The sequence below is a fragment of the Topomyia yanbarensis genome, chromosome 1 (genome assembly GCF_030247195.1).
Source record: "Topomyia yanbarensis strain Yona2022 chromosome 1, ASM3024719v1, whole genome shotgun sequence".
NCBI lineage: Eukaryota > Metazoa > Arthropoda > Insecta > Diptera > Culicidae > Topomyia > Topomyia yanbarensis.
The window spans coordinates 158,157,061-158,180,933 of record NC_080670.1 but is presented as its reverse complement, the minus strand read 5'-3'; the positions used below and the strand labels follow the sequence as shown (position 1 = coordinate 158,180,933).

Here is a 23,873-nt window from a genome sequence, read left to right as displayed (position 1 = left end):
TTGCGCATTTTTTTAGGTGTTTACCATTGTGGGGCTGTTCACAAGTTTGTCGTCAATGAATGGCTACAGAATGTGACATCGATGATAGACTCCCTCCCATCTCTCTGAAATATGCTAACAGAACGTTCATTGCACGATCGTACGTCTAACTTCGCTTTCCTGCAGGAAGGAAATACTCTCTTGTGTTGGTGCCCAGGCATTGAAGTGTTGTTGATGCCAATGACTACCGGCTTTCGACCGCTCAACTGATCGGTTAACTGATCCAGCATTAGGCTGAACTGTTCCACTGTCTACCTTGGAGCAGCGTAATAGCTGTACGCGAAGACGCCGTTGATTTTGGCGATCACGAAGTCCTCGTATGAGCGTTCTACCACTTCTTGAATGGGGGCTCTACCAATAACTTGTATTACAGCCATTCCCGATCTTTCCGCCACCCAGTTACCGTTATCAGGGGGGACTTGATACGGTTCTGCAATCAAAGCGACATTAAACATTGTTGCTATCGTAGACAGCCACAACAGCTACTGTGCGGTGTCACAGTGATTCAGATTTATCTGGGTTATCTCCATTACCGTTGGCCTGCCATCGCCTTCTTGTAGGCACGGCGTTCAAAGCCACCTGTCTGATAGCCGTTTCCGTCCGCTGGAGTGCGAAGCAAGCACTTTGGCCGCTACGTGCTGTCTCTCGCAATATGGCCCGTCTCCCCGCATTTCCGGCGCTACCGGACCTATCCGGGTCTTTGCAAGCCCCTGCCGAATGCACAAAACCCAAACGTTTGAAGCATTTCTCCGTATCCCTGCTATAACCGGATTGTCATGTGCACCTCGCCCAGGTTACACTGTTGCTTCAGTGCGCCTCTCAGCGCGTCTTTCGTCGTGATTTCATCAAGGTCCTTGCACACAATCACCATCTCCGGATTTAAGGCTTCAACTTCTGTCTTTTCACCCATTGATTTAGTAACTGCACTGGTCTCCTGCAAGATCGAGCTGCTTGTCGATGGATCCTTCTTCAACTCGTAGAGCATCTTCTTCCAAATCTTTCAGCTCCGGGTCCTCGCCAACCTTCTTGAGCAGCGCTGCATACGTCGTCGCGTCATTGGCTTTGACAAGCACGAGTACACTCCCTTTGGCGTCTTCTGACTAGCCGCAGGTTTTCCTTTTCTCTTCTGCTCCACTTTTCGCTCTTCCTTCCGCTTTTGCTGTTTCCCGTGTTTCTCCTTCCGACCTACAACTCCAGCTTTCTCCCGGTTGTGTGGCGCTCTCTCTTTCGGCAACATCAGCATCCTCAAGCGTCTGCCTGTTGGGCCCGCCTGGTCTTCCGTCTTCCGGTGAGGCTCTTGTCCTCTTTGGAGTCACGGAAACTGGTGTGTTCTCCACTCCAACCTGCTTCTCCTTCCTCTGCTTCGGAGGGCTCAGAAAGATAGTAGCCTTAGCCGACGCCAATGCTCGCTCAGCTACATCAGCCCTCTGCGTTACCGTGTCATACTCCTTCACGGTAGACGCTAACGCCTTTGGGATTCGGAGAACCATCTTCTTAAAGTCCTTATGGACATTGTTTCTCGCGTCCACAAACTTGTGGAGCTCCTCCACCAAGTACTACGCTGTCACTACTTTTGGCTTCTGTTGGACGTAAATCATCCCGCTCTGCTCTAGCTGTTGTTGCTTCTGCTGCTGTTGCTGTTGCTTCCCCTTCTCCTGTTCGCGTCAGCTGCTTGTGGCTGACCTCACCAAACCGTATGTGTGAGTTTCTTTGTTTTTCGTCATTTATTGGGTCCCAATTCCGAGCTTCAATTTCCACTCGTTGTGCATAGTCGCCTCTTGTGATCTCATGGTTATCTATGAAGCAGGGAGATTATGCTAGAGTCGACACTATCCTTCATGGAGAGTAGTGTTCAAAGCGGGATCGGTGTAAAATGGGGAATGCTCCAACCGAGCCTAGTACCACCAACTCCAGACCAACACCGTTTGTTGATTTGCAGTTTCTGCAACATAATTCGTTGAAAAAAGCGTATATCAACCATTATTCAACTGATTTAGCAACCAAAAAAGCGCACCAGCAAAAGTGAATGGTTATGCAACAAACTGCGGCCATTGCATGTTGCAAGTGTTGCTTGGGCTAAATGGAGACGAGTTTTAAACGTACCCGGAGCCCTGTCCCAGCGTTTTGTCGGGACGTAGGCAGCCATGCTGTTAGCCCACGCGCCATTTCAAGTCGGTGTCATCCTTCCTTACTTAATGAGTAGAACAGTGCGCTTTTCAGCCCAAAGTCGCCGTCCAATTCGTGATCAGTGTCCTGTCCGTTGACGTTCGCCATGTCATAATCACTCGGTTGGCACTCCGGTTGGGCTAGGATACTTTTATTGCTGCGATCTTAGATTACTGCATTCTTAGGATCTTAGCAGAAGCGGTACAGATTCGCTTTGTCGGAGTTGCTGTCGGAGTTATGATTTTTTCAGAGGTTTTGCAGAGCCAAATCCAAACCCTGCCATATCCTAGCGAGACTCCCCAATTCACAGTAGGTCCGGCGGGGGGTCGTTGCGCCACTGAACTCCTGTCCTTCCTGTTCATTCTGCCCCTAAGTATGTGTGTATGTATGTGTGCAACACAATATTTAGTGGTCGGATAGGACTAATCGCATCATTTGTCATTACTACGCAATTAAAAAAATATAAAAAATGGACTAAATTCATCTATGCACTTTGTAAGACTTAACCAAAGAATCCTTTACCACCGGTACTTTAGTTTAGGCAGTAGTCATGCTTACCACTTTATTACCGGTACTTTTATAACTTTTAGTGCCATATTCTACACTAAAAGCAAATGAGCCCATAATGGAACCAGCGCCCAGTTGCGGTACAACAAGGGAAGATTCAGAGATTTACAATTCCAATAAAAAAAATATGTGCAGTTAACCACCACTCTGTCAACTATGCCGAAGCTGTCATTTTCTGTCAATTTGTACCGAATCAACGCAATCAGCATAATACCATGAAGTATCGATAGGCATTGACTTTCCCTCCGAGGTGTAGGCCAGCAGACGAGCATGCCTACAGGCAGGCATGCAGGCGCCAGCCAGGTGCATCACGATCATCTTTGCATAATAGATTATCCGCGTCGCCCCTTCATTAGTGCACACCGGTTCTTTCTCCCTTCCCTATATCAAAATACGAAACTTGAGCCTTGAGCGGGAGATGCAACGGAACGGAGCTGTGTGCAACGACAACAACAACAACAGCAAGCAGGGCACACGGGGTGTGGGATTTATGTGACGCACTTGGCTAGAGCGATTTACTCCCACCCACTCCTGGCTATAGTAGATTAATATCATCGTGGAGTTCTGAGAAAAACTCAAGGCTGCATGGGAGGAGAAAGCGTAGGAAGAAATGCGCGTGACGTGCACTTTGAAGCTGCATTTACGATGAGGCTCTTGTGACTACCGTTTTCATTCTCTCAGGCATTCCTCGCGTCATCCCCAAACCAGTATAAATGGTATTGCATAAAGGTTTTGCATTGCCAGCAATTTTAGCGAACATCCCGGAGAGGAATAAGAAGTATCCAAAAGCGAGGCCAGCTTTCGCTGCTACTGATGCGTTTTCTCTCCAGGTCGGTCGATATCCGGAGCAGTAGGTCAATTCGATTAGGCTCTTGTTCAAACCATGCTGGGATTTTCGGTTACAGTGCCGCGGAGCTCCCATAAGTCAAGCCGTTTAAACCCTCTGACATCAGTCTCCCACGCCCTCTCACGCGCAAAATGACTGTGATTATTATTCAATTAGAACCGACATCCGCGTGTGAATTCCCCTTCGGCAGCAGCGTGGTGATAGCCAACCGTAATGAGCATCATTTGAACCGGTTGCCACGGCTCACACCATCGATCAATAATAATTGTTACCAGCAGGCGAATCGATGCACCGAGTGTCCGCCGGCCCAGCACGGAATCGGTGGCAGCAGCGGTTAGCTTACCACTGCGGTCGTCGATGTCTGTCCGCGTTCGTCATCAGTGCTCTCCACCGAGTTCCACGGTGCTGCTCGTTAGCTGACTGGCTGGCTGGTAGTTGAAGTCGGGGAAACACGAGAGACAGAGAACTGTGGCAATTGACGCATATTTTTACATCAAATTTGCATAAGTGAAGCGCATCAAACTGCGGACAAGTCCACCGTAAGTGCTTTATGCGTTCACCGAATGAACGATTGTCCTTTGAGGGTGATGGACAGGTGATATTGGAAAGGGGAACGGGAGAGTGTAGCAGGATCGGATGTTGGTGGTGTTATTGTTGTTTTTCCCGCGCTTGAGAATGACAAGTACGGTAGAATGTGACTTCTGACAGGTGTCATTGCACGCGGGGTTGCGATGACGGTGCACGGTGAGATGCACCTTGACGGAGAATCTGATGGCGGAGGGTTGCGACGGTTGAAATTAGAATCGGGTACTCTGATGGTGATGTTGATAATGATGATAATGGCAACAATTGCTACGCGATATTGAGATTTTCCAAAATAATGAAAATGCACTTCCAAATTACTGCTTGATATTAAAAGTGCTTCTGACCAGATTGATCTATTTCGAGTAGCCGAAATTTACGATAAAGCTGATCTAATCAATATATGTATCGAAAGTCATGAAGTTATTTTTTTTTCCATTCGTTTATTTGATAAAGCATGTTTGCGTTAGCTTAAGCTGGTTTGGCCAATTTTGTTTTATTTTATATTTTAAATTACTTAAAACTAGGGGATTACACATTGACTTTTTTAAAGGAAACTAAGGAGAATTTATAGCTATCTTATACATATACACAGAGGGTAATATAATATTCGTAAGATTAGGGGGGTCATTTAGTTTTTATGACAAAATGGGACATTTTTAGCAGGGAGATTATTGAAGCAATTAATTTTATACTAAGGGGGACAATTTTTATAACTATCTTAAAACTAGGAATAACTAGAGAGCGTGATTTAATTTTGTAAAGATTCGGGGAGATTAATTAGAGTTATTTTTGTGGTAGTAGAGTTGGGCATTTTCAATAAGATTAAATAATATAATAGGTAGAACTAGATGATACAGAAAGAGCTAAATGCTTCGGGAAGATATTTTGTGGAGGGGGGTGATACCACTGGGTATAAGAGTCAGGGGAGGAAGAGTGGACAAAGGTGGCACGGGAAGAAAATATTAACTTTCAGTTTCAGGCATCGGGAGATCAACGGCATAGGTTACAGACTCGGTGGTCTTCATCAGGAAATATGTACTGGAACGCCGGGTAGTCCGCCTCGAGTCGGCAGGGGTTTCCACAAACGATTTCGTAGTACGACTCAAGTGCGGATCGGATAGACTTCAAGTTGTGTGATGTTTGTGCTATAGGTCCCGTGTTTGTTGGCTCATTCGACAGAGATGTTTGGTGTCGCCTTGGAGTCGCATCAAACCGTCATGGGTGTATGGTTCAGGCGGAAGTGGGCACTTCTGAGAATGATAAGGAAAATAAAAGGGAAAGTTAAATCTGTATATTGATGGTTTTTAGAAAGGTGTGTACGAAGGACATATAGAGAAGATCGCGGCTTGCCGTAACATCTCCAACCGAGACATTGGGTGACTTCCTCGGACCCGGAGGGTGTCCATTAGCAGAGACCTGGCGAAACTGCATTCGATGCACGCCCAGACAATGTGCTCGATATCGTGATAGCCGTAGCCACAAGCGCAGATACCAGTATCCACGAGCCCAATACGCCGGAGATGTGGGACACGAAGGTCCGCCCATAGCATGTTTATGGGCTTGCTTCTTAGCGGTGCAGATAAGGCACTTGTGCGCCTTAGTGCAACCCCGCTCCTTGTGCCCCTCCTCGCCACAGCGATGACATAGTTTGCTCCTGTCTATGCCCTTGCACTCGTAGGATTTGTGGCCGGACTCAAGGCACCGATAGCACCTATCCACTGAAGGCGGCTGGGGTATGCTAATTGGGCATACCGACCAGCCGATCTTCAGCTTACCTTTCTCGGTTACCTTTTTGGCATCCGCCTTCAGTAGCCTGAGGTAGGCTACTTGGGTGCCAGAGGGTCCCACTCTAAAACGCACAGAGGCCCGCTCGATTGTCACGTCGCATTGCTCCTTAACGGCTGCGACGACATCTTCTGCGGTCGTGAACTCGTCCAGATGCTTGCACTGGAGAATCATTTCCGCCCCTAGCGACCTGACCTGGGCGCCTTCACCAAGGACCTCTTGAGCCAAGGCCTTGTACACCGCACTAGATTGTGCGCCTCGCTTCAGCACCAAAAGCATTTCTCCCGTGTTGGTGCGTCTCACGCTACGCACATCTTGCCCAAGGGCCGAGAGGCTTTCGGCCGCCTTCATCGACTTTAGGACGTCGGCGTATTTATCCTTGTCGGTTTTTAACCACAAGGCCTCGCCTCTGTCCTTGGCGACCAGCGTCCAGGGGTCCTGCCCCGGTTGCGCCGGGTTGCTGGTACCATCGCTCTGCCCAGCGAGGTCACTCTCGCCCTCGCCTACCTCGGCCAAACGGCGTTTGGCCTTAACGGTTGCACGCCGTGTGGTGCCGGTTTTTGCACCCTCGCCTGGCGACTTCCTAGGGCGCTTCGCGTTCGACGCCGTCTTGTGATTGCCCTTGCCTTTTCCCTTCGAGGGGAACTCGGCCTCCGCTTCGAGCGACATGGCTGCTCCATAGAAGGTGAAGGCCACTGTCTGAGTATCTGTATCGACCTTCTCTCTTCCCTCCCTCTTGGAGGCCATTGTCTGGGTTTCTCTGTCGGATTTCTCCCGACATTCCACCCTCTTGGCGTAAGCCTGCTGTTCCTGTCTTGCGACACGAACAGCTTTTCGGAGCACCAGGAGGCTCTGCTTCAACTCCTTGCTTATGTTTTGCTTTGCGCTAGTGAACTCGATTATTGAATCGAGCTGCTCCACCACTTTGCGCATCGCGGATAGTGGCCCGTCCAGTGCGTTGGTAGGGCTATTTCCTACCACTGCTGGGGGGTCACTGGTGCTATCAGATGCAGCACTCGTCGCTCCACTACTCTCCCCACAAGAGGGAGACCTCGCCAAACCACCTCTAGCAAAGGCACCTCCGTTTGTTTATTTGTTTTGTTTTTGTTTATCTCCATGTTTGTACCCACGAGTAGCGCGAGAATAAATGTCCGCCACGCCAGAGCTCCGCATTAACGTGGTAAGGGACGCTTACTGTGGGGGTTGCCCAGGTACCCCACAGGCTCCGTTAACGATCGAACATCTTTTTCACCCCCTCGATCATTCATCCCTCGGCACGGGTCGCCTCACGGCTTGGAATTGGGGTTATTCCCTATCTTGCTTTACGTGGTGACCGCGGCCCAGATCATCACAACCATCCTCCTTTACCAGGGCTTTGGACCTGTAGCTCTGGTTCTCAATAGTTCCAGGTACGTATATTATTACAGACATGCTACTATTGAGATCCGTCATTCGCTAGCAGAGTTACCAAGGTAATCTGGAAAGGTTTGTCAGATAAAGCACTCAGTAGCTCCCGTATTTTCCCCAAAAAATACGAGGAGTGCTTTCCATGTTTCATCGAGCGGATAGCGTCAATGGAACTGAGGCTATCTGAAACGATGAAGTAAGTAATGGTCTGCGGGTAAAGTGTCAATGACTCCAATGGTATCCTAAATAGCAACTAACTCTGCGGCGTAAACTGAAGTAGGGCCACTATGTATGTAACAATCGGCGAACTTTTGATTGAAAATACCGAAGCCAGTGGACCCTTCGAGGTTTGATCCGTCAGTATAAAATATCTTAGAGCAGTCGACTTCTCGGAATTTATTATAAAAAATGTTTGGAACCACTTGTGGGCGTATGTGGTCCGGAATTCCACAGATCTCTTCTTACATGTGTTGAAGAAAATAGTAGATTCAGAAGTATTTATCAAATGCACACGGTTGGGATTGTAAGAAGAAGGGTTAATATTCTGCGCCATGTAGTCAAAGTACAGGGATATGAAACGGGTCTGAGAATTGAGCTCAACAAGCCTTTCGAAATTTTCAATCACCACCGGGTTCAAGATATCGCATCGAATGAGCAATCGATATGAGAGTTCCCACAATCGATTTTTCAGCGGGAGAACGCCCGACAGGACTTCGAGACTCATCGTATGGGTCAACTACAGGCATCCTAAGGCGATACGCAAACAACGATACTGAATTCTTTCGAGTTTGATGAAATGTATGTTCGCAGCGGAGCGAAAGCAGAAGCATCGCATTCCATTACCGACAGCATCGTTGTTTGATACAACCTAATTAGGTCCCACCACGTTCCGGTTATTGTACGAAGAAAGTTGATCCTTTGTTGGCATTTCTGTTTCAGATACCTAATGTGGCATCCCCAAGTACCTTTCAAGTCAAACCAGACCCCTAGATATTTTACTGTGAAGACCTGAGCGATAGTTTGACCCATTAATAGAAGCTGTAATTGTGCTGAATCGCGCTTCCTAGAAAATACAACTAGCTCAGTTTTCTTCGTGGAGAATTCGATACCCAGCTTAATAGCCCAAGCCAACAAATTGTCCAAGGTATTCTGTAATGGTCCTTGTAGATCGACAGCTTTGGGTCCCGTTACAGAAACCACGCCATCGTCTGCAAGTTGCCTTAACGTGCAGGAATTGTCAAGACATTCATCAATATCGCTGACATAGAAATCGTATAACAGAGGGCTTAGACATGAGCCCTGGAAAAGGCTCATGTCTGAGCCCTCAAGTTTAGTAAAAAGTTGTCTAAAGTCGCTGAAAGACCATGCTGGTGCAGCTTCTCTGAACGAATGTTGATCGAAACTGAATCAAAAGCCCCCTTAATATCTAAGAACACTGATGCACTGATGCCACTGACAAGAGAGCAAGTGAGAATTTCACCATCGAAAAAAGTGTTTCGTTCGCGTTATCGTGAGGGAACGCGGAGCGGTAGATCTTATGTGCCGGGACGGAATCCGGACAAACCTTGTTGGCGAAATCGAGTATCCAACGGTTTGAATATTCCACGTTCTCATTAGTACTGTTTCGATTTCGCATACGTTGAGCTGTTCCCCAAAGAGTGCTCATCGATGTTTCTTTCGTTAATTCGTCGACAAACCGGCTTTTTATCAAACTCTTCACTCGCTTGTCTAACATCGCGTACTGTCGAAAACTAGCAGGTAACCCGTCGTTCCGGAAGGTCTCATACGCGGGGGCCTTCTCCGCCTACACGTCTGAGCACTCTTTATCCTACCAGGGATTGGGAGAACGTGTTTGTATGTTCGCGCCGGGTACTGGCTTAGTCTGAGCTTGATTCGCACTGTAGAGAATCAAGCCAGCCAAAAAGCTGTACTCTTCCTCCGGAAGAAGTTATTGAGTAGATTCGATGTTGTCGGATATCGCGGCAGCATAGCTCTTCCAATCGATATTTCGTGAGAGGTCATACGAAATATTGATTGATTCCAATGGTTTTGAGCTGTTGGTGATCGAGACTACGATCGGCAGATGGTTACTACCGTGGGAATCAGGGATTACCTTCCACGCGCAATCTAACTGTAGTGAGGTTGAGCAAAGCGATAAATCAAATGCACTTGGGCAGAGCGCCCAAATGATATGGGTCCGTGTCATTTTACCCGTGTTTAGAATTGTCATATTGAAGTTGTCGCAAATATTCTGAAGTAAACAAGAACGGTTATTATCATAAACGCAACCCTATTCCGTTCCGTGAGAGTTCAAGTCGCGGTGCAGACAGGGATTCTATGATGTTATGTAGCCGGCGGTGCCCAATCGCGGTGTTGGATATTGAAGCTATGCAAATATCTTTGCCTTTGATTGTTACATGACAAGCGACGATTTCCAATGCCTGGTATCGAGGGAAGGTTAATTCTGTAGAAGGAATTGCACTTTTTGATCCCCAAAAGTACTCCTCCGTTGGGGGTATCTCGATCCAAGCGAATAGTATTAAAATCGTGGAAGTTTGGGTTTATATCGGAAGTTAACCAAGTTTCACATAACGCAAATGCATCGCAACTCAAACCATTTATAAAAGTTTTGAAGGAATCGATTTTCGGGATGATACTTCTGCAATTCCTCTGTAGAACAGTGATCAAATCCGTGACCTCCTTCGATGAGTAAGCCATCGAAGGATACAATCGCTGATAGGAGGGGCCATTTAGCAGTCAAATGCTTCAAAAATGTGCTTACTGTAGGGAGAAAAGCTAACACAAGACTTTTAATAAGATCAGTAATATTGAAAGTTTTTATTATCCAGTCCACAATGCCCGAGAGTTTGATAATTCCAGTGCCGCGATTATTCTCCAATTGAAATAGAGGAACACTTGGGGTTTTTGATGTTCCGGAAAGTTCTGAGAACTCCTTCTCTGAGTTTAATCCTCCGAGGCCAGGAGATACTTTCTTCTGTTTGGTTGCAATACTTCCAATAGATGTCACTGTCGGAGCCCCATCAAGGGATACCTTCTGGCCTTTACAAGGAACTTTAGGAGAGGAAATGTTCCTCCTCTTCCTATAACTTCTAGGAACCCTAGTAGATTTTCCCTCTTGTGGGTCACACGCCTCGCCCTCGGCAGGAGGCAAGTGAGCATAAATGTTTGTTGAGGATGCTGACGTAGCTTTCTTCTGCATTTCTGCGAAAGAACGTTCGGATCGTCCCGCAAGGGAACGTTTTAGTTTATCCCCGCGTAGTTTGTACGCGGGACATGCCAAAATATCATGCAGAATCTCTGCACAGTAAGGACACCTCTCAGCATTCTTACTGTACGAATCATCCGCATGATTCTCATCGCACTTTCCACAGCGTGCCTTATTGCTACAATGGGTGGCTGTGTGACCCAATTGTTTACACTTAGTACAATTCATGACCCGCGGTGCAAACAGACGCACAGTCAGACGAACCTTGTGCAAGAGGATGTAGTTCGGCAAAGCGGCACCAGCGAAGGTCACTCGATAGGAGTTTGATTGGGGGTACGTTTTCGAACTATCCCCCGCAACTACTACTGAGTGCAAATGCTTGCACTCAAGTATTTTCACTGGCTGAATTAAGCGGTCACGGCCAGCACCGTACTGCAGCAGATCCTCGCATGTCAAACTCTCATCGGTGACAACACCTTCAGACTGTGCTTTTACAGCTGGAATATACACGTAATAGTCCTTCGTAAAATGCTCGCATCAAGCAATATCGTTTGCCTGCTTTGAGTTAGCCAGCACGACCCTCATCTTGTCTGTGCGGACCTTTTTCATTTCGGTCACAGCCGAGAACCATTCCGTCAGGTCTTTCGAAATCTGTAATAGATTCAGCGATTTTGTTTTGGGCCGAAAGAAGATCACAAAGGGACCGGTCGAGAGCTCTGGATATTGTTTGGGTCGAGGGAGAGCCTTAGGAGTCGACTCGATCTCCATGTGACCATCCGGGGAAGTAGCAATGGACACCGTCAACGCACGGGTTCAGCAATCGCGCAGACGGGAAGAAGCCGTAAATGTATCAAAAAAGGTAGATTTCATTTATCTGTATATTTGTTTCCCACGACGCACCAGTCCTGCTTATATAGCTGGTTACTGTTCAATCCTCACTTTGCGATCAAAACGCTGAGGAATGCGGTCTAACGGTTAACACACGCACAAGGGAAGATTAAAGTTCAAAACCTCGAAGAGGCAGAGAATGCGCAAGATATCCTTGAACGCGGATTAGCACTATTTTTTATCGCACGGACTGGAAACAAAACACTTGTATCTCGATGGAGCGCTCGAAAACGAATGAACTATGCATACTTATCAACATCTAAGCTCACATCTCGCAATACTTTTACTTTCACAGTCAATCTGACTGTTAATACCATAGACAGATAATATGTCAATTCTCCATCATAGTTGCCTCCTATACCTTCTGATGGTTCCAAAAGGTTTGTATGGAGGAGTGAAGGTTTTTCACTCATAGTCAGATGCGATCCTTATGCCTATCACACCATTTGGTGTAGCTTAGACAGCAATTTGAGAAACTCTAAATGGATGGAATACTTAAGTAGCACGACCCTACATAAGGTCAGTATATTATATGAAATTGCAAACTAGCTCGTTCCCAGCAAGCTAACAAACCGTTGGTATTAGATCGGCAATGCATTCTATTTGACCTATTTTTGTTTCCTACATTTTATTGCTCATAAACCGTTATGACAAAGAGCTATAGGCTTCATCAGTAGGATTCATTATTTATTTACGAGTGGAGAACTCAGGTTGGTTTACGATTCTATATTGTGATTGTATTGTGTTAGAATTTTCCATTTCGCTACCTTTGTTTTCCTCCTCTTTTTCACTTCCCACCTGCAATATGATGAGAACACTGGTAACACTGTTGTGAATCAGTTTGTTTATTTTCGTTCTCGTATTTTGGATTGTTTTTTGTGTATATTAAGTGATTTTTCAATTAGAATAGAGTTTGTGCCCTCGCCTAAGCTGCAGGTATTGATCAATTGACTGATAATTTGTGATTTTTGGTCGTGCGGTGACAATTGATAATCATTTTGTTCTCCCAAAGTGTCGTCGGTAGTGATAGAATCCTTGTGGTGAAACCGTGGATGCACATCGGGAAATCTTATTCGCGAAGTAGCTACTGTTGCCTACCTGTAGGCGATTCGCAATGGATTCGATCTGCCTGCAGTGCTCCGAGCCGGTAACCACTTTGAATCAGCTGAAATGCCAAGGATTCTGCGACAGAATCATGCATCTATCGTGTTCAACGCTCACTCGTCCAAAATTGGACATGATTAACGACTCAGCGAATATATTCTGGCTTTGCGGCAGTGTGGATTTAATGAAATCCTCCGCAGTGAATGCAGCTTTTACAGCATTGAGCGAAGCGTTCCGTTTGCTGACCGACGCACATGAAACAGCGCTTGAAGCATTAAAGGTTGAAATGGAGAAAACCAGAAAATCAGTGGAATCCGCAACGACATTGCCTGCAACTCCCATATCATGGCCCGTTCCAAACAGATCTGGAGCCAAACGTGCTCGCGAGACGGAGGATGATAAATATCTTTCTAAATCCGATGTCCCCAGCCTAACGTGTGGCAAGAAAAAGGGTGATGTAGCAAAGGTACCCACAATCACTGTTCAACCCGTTACTAGTAAATGCTGGATTTATTTGTCGCAAATTGCCACCACCGTTTCCGAAGATGAGGTTGGTGCTATGATTAAGGAGTGCCTTTCAACGGACGATCCGGTCGAAATGAAGAAGTTAGTGAAAAAAGACGCCAATTTGAGCGGGCTTAATTTCATTTCTTTCAAAATTGGTGTTGATCCTCAACTTCGTGAAATGGCTCTCAATGCCGAAACTTGGCCGGATGGGATGTATTTCCGCGAGTTCATCGACTTTCGGCAAGAACGTACTAATGACGGGAAGCATGGGTTTCGGAAAACACCTCGACTGGGATAAATCCATCGCCAATAGCAGTTATTTTAGACCACGCACCGACAATTCGCCGGTCGATCAACGGCAACCGGGACGCACCGTACAAAGCAATATGGAATCCCCCAATCCTCCCAGCACAGTCGTGCCCCTTGCAGTCAGCAGTATCTTCAGTCGTCCCGTCCCTGTGTCTGGGAATGGAGAGGGGGACTTCCAAATTACCCTCTTTGGCAACTCGAATGCTTCCGACTGTCAATTAATAAGTCATCGCTGTCAGCCGTCAGCTGGAAACCTCCTGAGGAGCACTCCAACTTCCATCACGGGTGCTACCAATTCATGCAGTTCACCCGCGCCTTCAGCTGTTAGCAGTCATTCCAGTCGCCCCGGTGTACATTCCAGACGAATGAATCGAGGAGTGCCGGTCAGCTTTCCGTGTCTAAAATCGTCGACCATCCACTTATACTATCAAAATGTGGGTGGCATGAATGCCTGTGCAAATACCTATCGCCTAGCTACCTCGGACTGCTGTTACGACATCATCGCATTGACAGAAACATGGCTTAATGAGCAAACTCTTTCCAGCCAGGTGATTTGCTCTGACTACGAGGTTCTCAGATGTGACCGTAGCCCTCTCATCAGCAAAAAATCCTCCGGTGGCGGTGTTTTGCTCGCTGTGCGTCGTGGATTAAAAGTTAAACATATAACAAATGACGCTTGGAGCAGCATCGAATAAGTATGGGCAGCGATAAAATTGGGAAATCGAACATTTATGTATATATATATATATATATATATATATATATATATATATATATATATATATATATATATATATATATATATATATATATATATATATATATATATATATATATATATATATATATATATATATATATATATATATATATATATATATATATATATATATATATATATATATATATATATATATATATATATATATATATATATATATATATATATATATATATATATGTGGTTTATTTCCCTCCCGATAAAATTCGCGACTCTGCACTAGTTGATTCTCATTCTGAATCATTGACTTCTGTTTCCGCGATGGCGCAACTAACTGACGAAATCATGATTATCGGCGATTTCAACCTTTCTACAATAAAGTGGCGTTCCGTTCATAACGGATTTCTACAACCCGACCCAGACGAATCTGTTTTTCATCCTGGCAGCATTACTCTTCTGGATGGCTATAGCACTGCTATACTTCAGCAGATCAACAGCACCACGAACGAGAACGACCGGATTTTAGATCTATGCTTCGTTAATGCCAGAGATCAATCGCCGCATATTTCCACCACCCTCACCCCGCTAGTAAAGTATGTTCGCCACTATCCGCCTCTACATCTTACACTCCAGGACGTACCGCCTATGAAGTTTTCGAGCCACGCGCCCACCGTGTGTTACAATTATAAGCGGGCCGACTATAGCAGCATTTTGAATATTTTACAAAGTATTAACTGGGATTCTGTGCTAAGCAAGGATGATGTGAACTCCGCTGCTGAAACGTTCTGCCATATAATGAGCTACCTTATCGATCGTCATGTCCCAAAGTGTAATCAACGAAGTGATCAATCCCCCTGGCAGACAGCCGAGCTACGTCAGCTAAAAACTGCGAAAAGAGCAGCATTACGAAAGTTTACCAAACGCCGTACCTTGTCACTGAGAGCTTATTATGTAAGGCTCAATAACGATTTTAAAAAAAACTGAACAGTTTTTGTTTTTCAAACTACCAACGAAAAATGCAACGTAAGCTTAAGTCGGATCCTAAATCGTTTTGGAGATACGTCAATGAGCAGCGGAAAGAAACCGGCTTACCTTCTACAACGTTTTGGAATGGTGAAGTTGGGCATGATTCACAAGCCATATGCAAACTGTTCGCCTCTAAATTTGTGTTCGTCAGTGAGACTCTGTCCTCGCAGCAGATTGACGTTGCAGCTAGCGGCGTGGCCCAACTCGAACGGTCAGTGAGTGAGATTCGTGTTGAGCACTCGGATATTGTATCAGCAGCATCCAAGCTTAAAGCATCGTCATCTCCTGGGCCGGATGGTGTCCCTGCTGTGTTTTTGAAAAAGTGTATATCTGGTTTGGTGGAACCACTCTGTCAACTATTCAAAATGTCACTGACAAGGCGATGAGAGAAACATTGACAATTATCGAGGAATTTCTGCGCTCTGTGCCATTTCCAAGCTCTTTGAGTTAGTCGTGGTGGAGTCAGTGTTTTTTCACTGTAAGGAATACATTTCTAAAGACCAACACGGATTCATGCCGAATCGATCTACGTCGACGAATCTACTATCTCTAACATCTTTTGTGTCCGAAGGGTTCGATGCGAATCAACAAACTGATGTTATATATACTGACTTATCTGCAGCTTTCGACAAAATCAATCACGATATCGCAGCCGCTAAATTGGAAAAACTTGGCTTCAGTGGATCACTCCTGTGATGGTTTCAATCCTATCTCGTTGGCCGTCAACTCAGTGTGAACATAGGTGATGCATACTCCAAACTGTTCTCCGCTGGTATTCCGCAAGGAAGTCATCTCGGACCATTTATATTCGCTCTCTATTTCAACGATGTAAACTATCAGCTGAAAGGACCACGGTTGTCGTATGCAGATGATCTAAAAAATTTCAACAGAATTAGGAGCCGAACGGATGCACAATATTTGCAGCAGCAATTCGACACTTTCAGCAGATGGTGTGAAAACAACCGAATGATTCTGAATCCGGCGAAATGTTCTGTGATATCGTTCTCCAGAAAAAAAGATCCCATTGAGTTTGAATATAACTTGTCTGGAGCTCTTGTTTCCTGGGTGAGCTGCGTTAAGGATCTTGGAGTGCAGTTAGATTCGAAACTTACATTTAAGAATCACATTTCGTATGTTGTTGGTAAAGCATCGCGAAGCCTGGGCTTCATTTTCCGTACGGCTAAATCCTTTACAGACATTTACTGTCTCAAAAACCTATACTGCTCTTTAGTGCGCTCTACGCTGGAGTATTGTTCGGCGGTCTGGAACCCGAATTACATGAACAGCAGCGATCGAATTGAAGGCGTTCAACGAAAATTTATACGGTGTGCTCTTCGACGCCTGCCTTGGCGCGATCCTGTTCGTCTACCAAGCTACGAGAGTCGGTGTCAACTCATCCAGCTCGATACTCTCCAGCGTCGTAGAGAAACTGCAAGAGCCTTATTCATCTCTGATCTTCTGTCAGGACGCATCGATTCTCCAGATTTACTAGAGCGAGTTAACATCCAAGCAAGGTCCAGAACGTTACGCGGAAACGTTCTTCTGAGAGTGCCGTTTCGACGAACTATTCAAACAGCTAATGCCGCTATCACAGGCCTACAACGCCTCTTCAATCGTGTGTCGCACCTCTTCGACTTTCATTTGTCTCGGATATCATTAAGAAATCGATTCCTGCAGTTTTTTAGATGTAATTAGTTTAAGTTTCCATCATTGGGGCCGAGTACGGCCTGTTGATGTGCGTGATAAATAAATATGAGAAGACATAGTAAGCCACAAATCTCCGAATAGCGTGGAGAACGTGCCGGCTGAGCTAATTTAATCTGCTTCCTGTCTGTTGCAGAAAAATTACTAAATTGGTGTTTTGTAGATCTTGTCCCTTCGGAATCGCAGAGAGAGAGAGAGAAAGAGAGAGAGAGAGAGAGAGAGAGAGAAAGAGAGATAGAGAGAGAGAGAGATTTGCAAAAAAATAAGTCAATAAGTCCTTCTAGGGATCGACACCTATCCTATGAACTAAATATACTAAGAAACTATTAAAAATGGACTGTTAAGAAGCAGAATTTCAACTCTGGTGCATATATAAATTTATGTTAAAGCATTAGGAAGATTAAAATCAACCCTTGTTTTTGCTTTCATTTGTTAAATTCAGTCAACTCAGTATCACAAACTAATTATTCGATTGCGTTCAATCTTTTATGATTTATGCGGTATATTCGTGAAAATAGCCGACGCAAAAATTATAAAGATATCCGCCATAGCTTTTTGATGTTAAAACGTTGAAAAAGTATGATAATCGTATATTAGTTGCTAAACTAACCAAACTAAAACTGTTATTTACAATATTTTGACACTATTTCGGCTGCAGCAAATTGAAGACACGTTACATTTAGTTATAAATCTGACAGTTTTTAATCGGAACTTTCTCAAAATTTGAAGGTTTTAGAATTATAAATACCTTTATAAAATCAATATTTGCAAACTCCACTAACAAACAGAAAACATGGCCCTGCTTTTTACACACATAACTACACAGGTTTCCAAATGCTAATATGTCCCTTCATAACTACATACAGTAACCCGTTTCCTCGAAGTCACAAACATCCTTTCAAATAAATTAATGAACCATTCTAAAATTGTTCCAAATTGCCTTCAAAGTGCATACATTAAAGCAACCAGAAGTAAATCAATATATGGCAACGACAAACAAGACTCTCGAGCAAGTAAACCTAAAAACTGAAACCAGTCAGTACCGTGGAAAAATATTAGAAGCTCGAAAAACGCAACCATGAAATCAATCAATTGCACTGAATGAGCGAACGCGCGGCCTCATTCGCTCTGATGCAATGAATGAATGAACGCGTCCCCGCCGCACCGCTCTTCGGGTACGGAACCCCGCCCGTAACCCGCTTCGGTGCAGTGTGACACCTTCTTTTTCCGCGCGTGACTCACCACCCACACGCTCTTTACCCTACTCGTACGGTTCACATGCTATTAAATTTTTTTTCCTCCCACCCGAACCACCCCAACCCGGCTCCAGTTCTTTTTGTGTCAATTCCGAAAAATAGTGCACCCATTCTGAAAGCGGGGTGAATGGGGAATTGCGTGCACTTCTCGTTCTCCCCAGTTGATTCCTGCTGATTAGGAGGGGACCGGGGTGGGTGGCCTTCTGCCTAGTGGCCCATTGTTCTCGGTTCGGAGACAGAAACCACCAAGTGAGCGGGATTTTGTGTCCGGTGTTTGAGTATCGATTTTTTTGTTGCTACATCTACATATTGCAGTCTTTCTATGGAGCGTTTTTTTCAAATGTGGGGGGAAAGAGTAAAGTTACGATTTCAATATCGCAAACTGTGTGGAGTACAATCAGATATGTAATGATGACTTTCGGACCGACTCGCGAAATTATACTAAAAGGTCGTTTCGTAGTTGTACAATCTAGAATAACTACTCCGAATTCCGGAAACGGTATTCAATACCAAGAAAAAACTACCACAGCGTTTTATTGCGGAAATTATAGGCAATTTGCTCGGAAGGAGAGCAAACAGCCTCGCCACGTACTGACGTGACAAGTGGTGATCAGTCGCACGGTGAGCCAGTCCAGCCCTATCGTTATCCTATAAAATGCAAACCGAACACTCGGATGTCGCGAGAGACCGCCCGCCCTCAAACTGACGGACCCCTCCGCTGACCGAGATAAAAGAAACCTATCTGCTAGTGATATTTATTGATAATTATTTCTTAACCCGTCCAATGGCACTATTATTCACGAGGCCAGTTGGTGGTAATATTTCTCGCCAAGAATTTTTAAATTTATTTCAAATAAAAATCCACTCCGGTTTTCCGCCAACTGCCCCGTAAAAATGAGAAATATGTGAACCAGCGCAACAAGCTGAAACCATCCTCCATCATGATGCCAGCAGAGAGCCACCAGAGATCTGACCGAGTCCCATTACTGCCACCCCTCTGTCGCAGTGCGTGGATCATATTTTTAATCACAATCGTACGATGGCGCGTGTATGCTTACCATTAGATTTGCCGGATCTCGGAAAACCACGAACGGACGAAGATCCGTGGGTTTTGCTCGGGTAGAAATCTAATAACAAACAATAAAACAAACTAAATAAATAAATAAACGCACACGCACAGCCCAGCTTTTCTACCGGTTTCCAACTCTCCAACTCAGGGCCACATGAGCTCCCACACGTTCGGAAGGTCCCGTTCGGATTGCAGTCTCTCACGCCGCCGCGCCGATTGTTGCTTCGCACGAGGGCTTCACATTGCATTGCAACCCCTCGATCGCAGAGCCGCAAAACGGGGGTTCCGATCGTTTGGGACTTTATTTTCTCGCTCGCGAGCACGTTTATAATCATAAACTACCAATTGCTGGCTGACAGTTTTAATGTCCCCCCTAGCAGCAGCAGCAGCAATGGTAGTCCGCTGTGGCCCGGGGGAGGTCAGAGTAGGAAGGCACACTAGCAACCGACCCCAAGAATGCTATTATTTTTTATGGCAAATGCATGACACATAATTCGCATCTTGTAATTACGAAATGTTGCAGTGTGTGCACGCTCACTGCACTCTGGCAACGTTCACCGCGTCTCGCGTCGTCGTGAGGACTTTCGGAAAGTCACGCCAGGTTTACCGATGGAAACTCAGTTCGCTGTCTCTCTCCCTGTATAGCATCGCCTGTCGCACACACCACGAACCACGAATGCGCCACCGTGGCCCTAAAGTACGTGACAGACGATGCGCTTTGGCGCACTCGTGATTGATCTTATCAGCTTGTTGAAATATGACAGCCAGCGTGGTCCAGCCGGAGCGGCATTCTCTGATGGACATCTATTGCGGCGCGACACAGCACGGCACGGTACGGTACCGAACACAGTCTATCGGTTCGATAATTAGCCGATCGATGGAATCGTCGGTCGCTGATAGAATCGATTTCGGATTTACATCTGCGTAGTTTTGATGCGACTGGACCCTATGTCCATCTCAGTCTCCAAAGAACCAGCTCCAATCAAAGAAACACACAATACGAATACAATATATCTTTCATATAAATAGTTGAATATATTTGTTACAAAAATACCTGTAATTTGAAGAGATGGACAGAACTCATTACTTTTATGATCTTTCGACATCAATAAAAACTGTCCCAGAAACTATGAACGAACCCAGTTTTCATTAAAGTAATACACAAGTTGTTTTGTTTTCATTGGATATTCTGTTTTTTTTCCTTCTTGTTTATTTGACACGGCCCAATTCGTTAGCATAACTGAGCCGTGGTTCTTTTATGATTTTCACAATATGTAAAAATTGAAATTAGTTTTCAAATTGCTTCTCCATCGGGCTTTGTTGATACAGCTGCGTGTTGAGATCCTCTTCCTTGGCGGTGAAACATTAGATGCGTTATCTGCCACACCTTGAGGGTTCAGTCCGTATTCTCTCGCGTTTTTGTTCACGTCCATGTTGTCATCGGTACCGCATTCGTGATGCTCACGATCGTATGTTTTTATTTGTTTTTTACGGGTCGCTGTAGTACATCTTTCTTCATCACCATTTGATTCTTTTTTGGTAGTGTTGGTTGTTGGTTTGGAAGCATTTGGTGTAATCGTTGTTACTTCACCGTTGGTGATGACAGTTGGTTTAGTGGTACTGGGCCCGAACATTGTTGAGCTGGTGTTTGTTACCGCCCGGTCAGCAGTCGTTGGTTTAACAACCGGTTGTGGCTTAGCATACGACGACTGTTTACCAGTTGTGGTTGTAACAGATGAAATTTCCTTACCAGCTTCTGCGCAAGGTTTTCCGTGGTGTAGAGGCTGATCACAATATTGGCACGCAGGAATCTGCCCTGGATACGTGACCAGTTCAATACCTTGAGCTGATTTGCATGGGACGGTCAAGTACGAGGAAATAGGTTTTTTTCGGACGCATTCTCACCACACGAACGCCGTTGCGATGGCCTGGGAAGAGGTTCCTCCAAGTATCTTCCTCTCCGTATTTTGAAACGAGTTGTTTGATAGCGGCGAGACTAGTACGTGGTGCCAGGTCATGCAGCTTTATTTCAATACTATCATTATTTATTATCGGAGTTGCAGCATAAAATGTCATTACATTGGACGACGTGATTCAAGTTGCTCTGCAAAGTAAATAATTCTAATATTTTTGAACATAATCAGTACCGCATGACGTAGATGGTGGAATTGCACAGTGTTAAGTTCTGCTACGTTGATCTTCATGTTCGCCTTCAACAATTGCTCCACGTCACGAATCGGTGGTCTTACCGGACATTTAGAGAAGTCAACAGCAACACAGTTTTCCCGCAGCGGGATATAAGCTTACTTTGTATTGTCATGCATTGCTTGCCTCCATTAAGGGTAATACCACACGCTCTATCGTATTTGAATTGCCTAAAGGTTGCACTCAAGGAAGTCACTTTTAATTAATTTAACGTATTAATTTTTCTTCTTCTTTTACTCATATACTTTTCGGTAAAATAATGCTTTTACTATATACAAGAACCACGACTGAGTTTTGATAACGCGTAGAATCATATCAATTATGCGTGCGATAACAGTGTTACTATCGCCAGAAGGCAAAATGGAGATGGAGGCAGAATCGATTCTCAAGACTCTCCTACTCAGCGGTATCCAGGACTGTTGACTAGTCTCTTTATGGTGTTTTTTTCTGGCCCAGTCATAGAATGAATTTTATCCATATTTTATTTATGAACTAAAGTAAAGATTCAAAGGACCCGACGGAACGCTTCTCGATTGTGATCAAAATAGCAAAGGTCCGTTTGGATAAACTCAGAGTTGTGATAGCCAACTCGTAGCAGGCAAACGGTATTGTTTGGTGCAAGATCTTTGGACAGAACTATAATATTTACCTACCCGCTCAAGATGTCGAAATTCATGGCGTCGTCGACGACGAGAATTTGATTTGCGATAATCTGCTGGAATACGGGTCTGGCTTCAATCGGTAGAAACACTGGATTGCAAGCGATTGAATTCAGTATTAATCGCAGGGGATGGAACGGAATCGTACCCCCATTCAAATTGTTATCCTGCTGTTTATAATGACCTTTACTGGGACCGCTTTGCCAAACTTCATCCACTTTCATAAGCTTCGTCTGCCTGGTCGTCTGTTTCTACTACGGGTTATGCACTGCCTTAATTGCAAACAATTGGGCTACGCAGTCACTCATTGTAGCATTAAGGCTCGCTTTGGTGTCGACGGACCGACGAAATCGAAACAGTACTTACGAGAGCGTGGAATATTCGAAATAATGTGGAACACCTACTGTAAAGTAGTCGCACAGATACTTGTAAAGCGGCAGATAGTATGGAAAAGAAATAACGAGATAGAGACCAAAACTGGCATTTTCAATCAGCGCACCTTACCAGTAACCCCGCAAAGTAGGCGCTCTCCGGGAACTAGTTCGAGCAATTCGCGTCGATGCACCGGTTGCGGATCGTCGAAGTGCCAGCGCCAGAGTAGGCTAGATCCACTACCGGGGACTAGACCTAATAGACCGTGTTGAGGCGCTAGTGTCGGGACATCAAGGTGCCATCGAACCGCAAGCCATGTTCCATCCTGAATCACCGGACTTACCTTAACACCTTTTAGTAGGCTAGATGAACCGAGGGGGCTATTCGAGTAGATCACAACAAAGCTGGGAGCTAAATAGCTTACAGAAACGAGCTTCGATACTGAGAAAAAATCTGCCGCCGGAGAACTCAAAGTCAGAGTAGAGTAGGGCAGTATCTCACGACGAAGTTAGGAGCCAAATTATCCACAGAAACGGGCCTCTGAATCGCTAGATGCACCGTGATCGGAGAGCTCTCAGTAGGAGTATAATACATTCACCGCCAGGGACTTTCCAAATAGATCATGACCAAACTACAAGCTAAATGTCTCACGGAAACAGGAGTTAAATAGCTCATTTAGATGAAAGCTAAAGGACTCTAGGAAATTCCCCGCTATGAACTTCGTAGCTAAATGGCGCAATTGCGCAGAGGATCTAAGCCTCCTAATGTATGCCGAGAATGCTGAAATACAAAAGAAAAGTCGGGAGCTAAGTGGCTCAAATAAATAGCATGTAGAAGAACAAGATACGAAAAAGCATAACCAGCCACGAAACAATACTTTTAAACAGGGGGAAAAGGAAGGAAGCAGTATCTGGTGGCTGAATTCTCGCAGAATTTCAGCAAAAAATTGACCCATTGTGTTTCTGTTTCCATGTCGTAAGAGACGTCTAACAACAGCTGTGCCGTCAAATGATGAGATAACATAGTACTCACAAGTTTCCTATCCCAAGCCTTCACGTGAGTCTATTGATGACATTTCGGCGTCGGCTGGATGCTATCAGCCTTCTGCTGTAGCAGCGAAATAAGATGCTTATATGTAAACTTCAATCCAAGGTGTGACGCGACCCGTGCCAAAGGAACGTAAAACTAGGAATGGGATTCGAAGTGATGAAAAATACCATGTCACGAACGAAGTCTGTGGGGCACTAGGGCGCACTTCACAGTATTTTTATCCTTGCTCTGTCAAGCGGGACTCTGACAGGATTGACTTTCTTTTCATACCTAGTCATGGGAACAAAATGGAAATCACTAAGAACACTGTAAATATGAGTTTGGACGAGATTGCGATGGATGTGGTCACTTCAGTTACTTAAGCGGAGCGCTATGGGAGGC

General features: G+C 45.1%; 2 protein-coding genes across 12 annotated transcripts in view; both read left to right on the top strand.

Annotated features, from left to right (window-relative positions):
* Positions 1–23,873, top strand: part of LOC131678824 (longitudinals lacking protein, isoforms A/B/D/L) — a 573,802-nt gene that overhangs the window by 239,080 nt on the left and 310,849 nt on the right. The window lies entirely within an intron of this gene.
* On the top strand, positions 12,625–13,419 carry LOC131676040 (uncharacterized). Its single transcript, XM_058955168.1, has one exon. It carries the CDS (start codon positions 12,625–12,627, stop codon positions 13,417–13,419), a length of 795 nt encoding a protein of 264 aa, XP_058811151.1.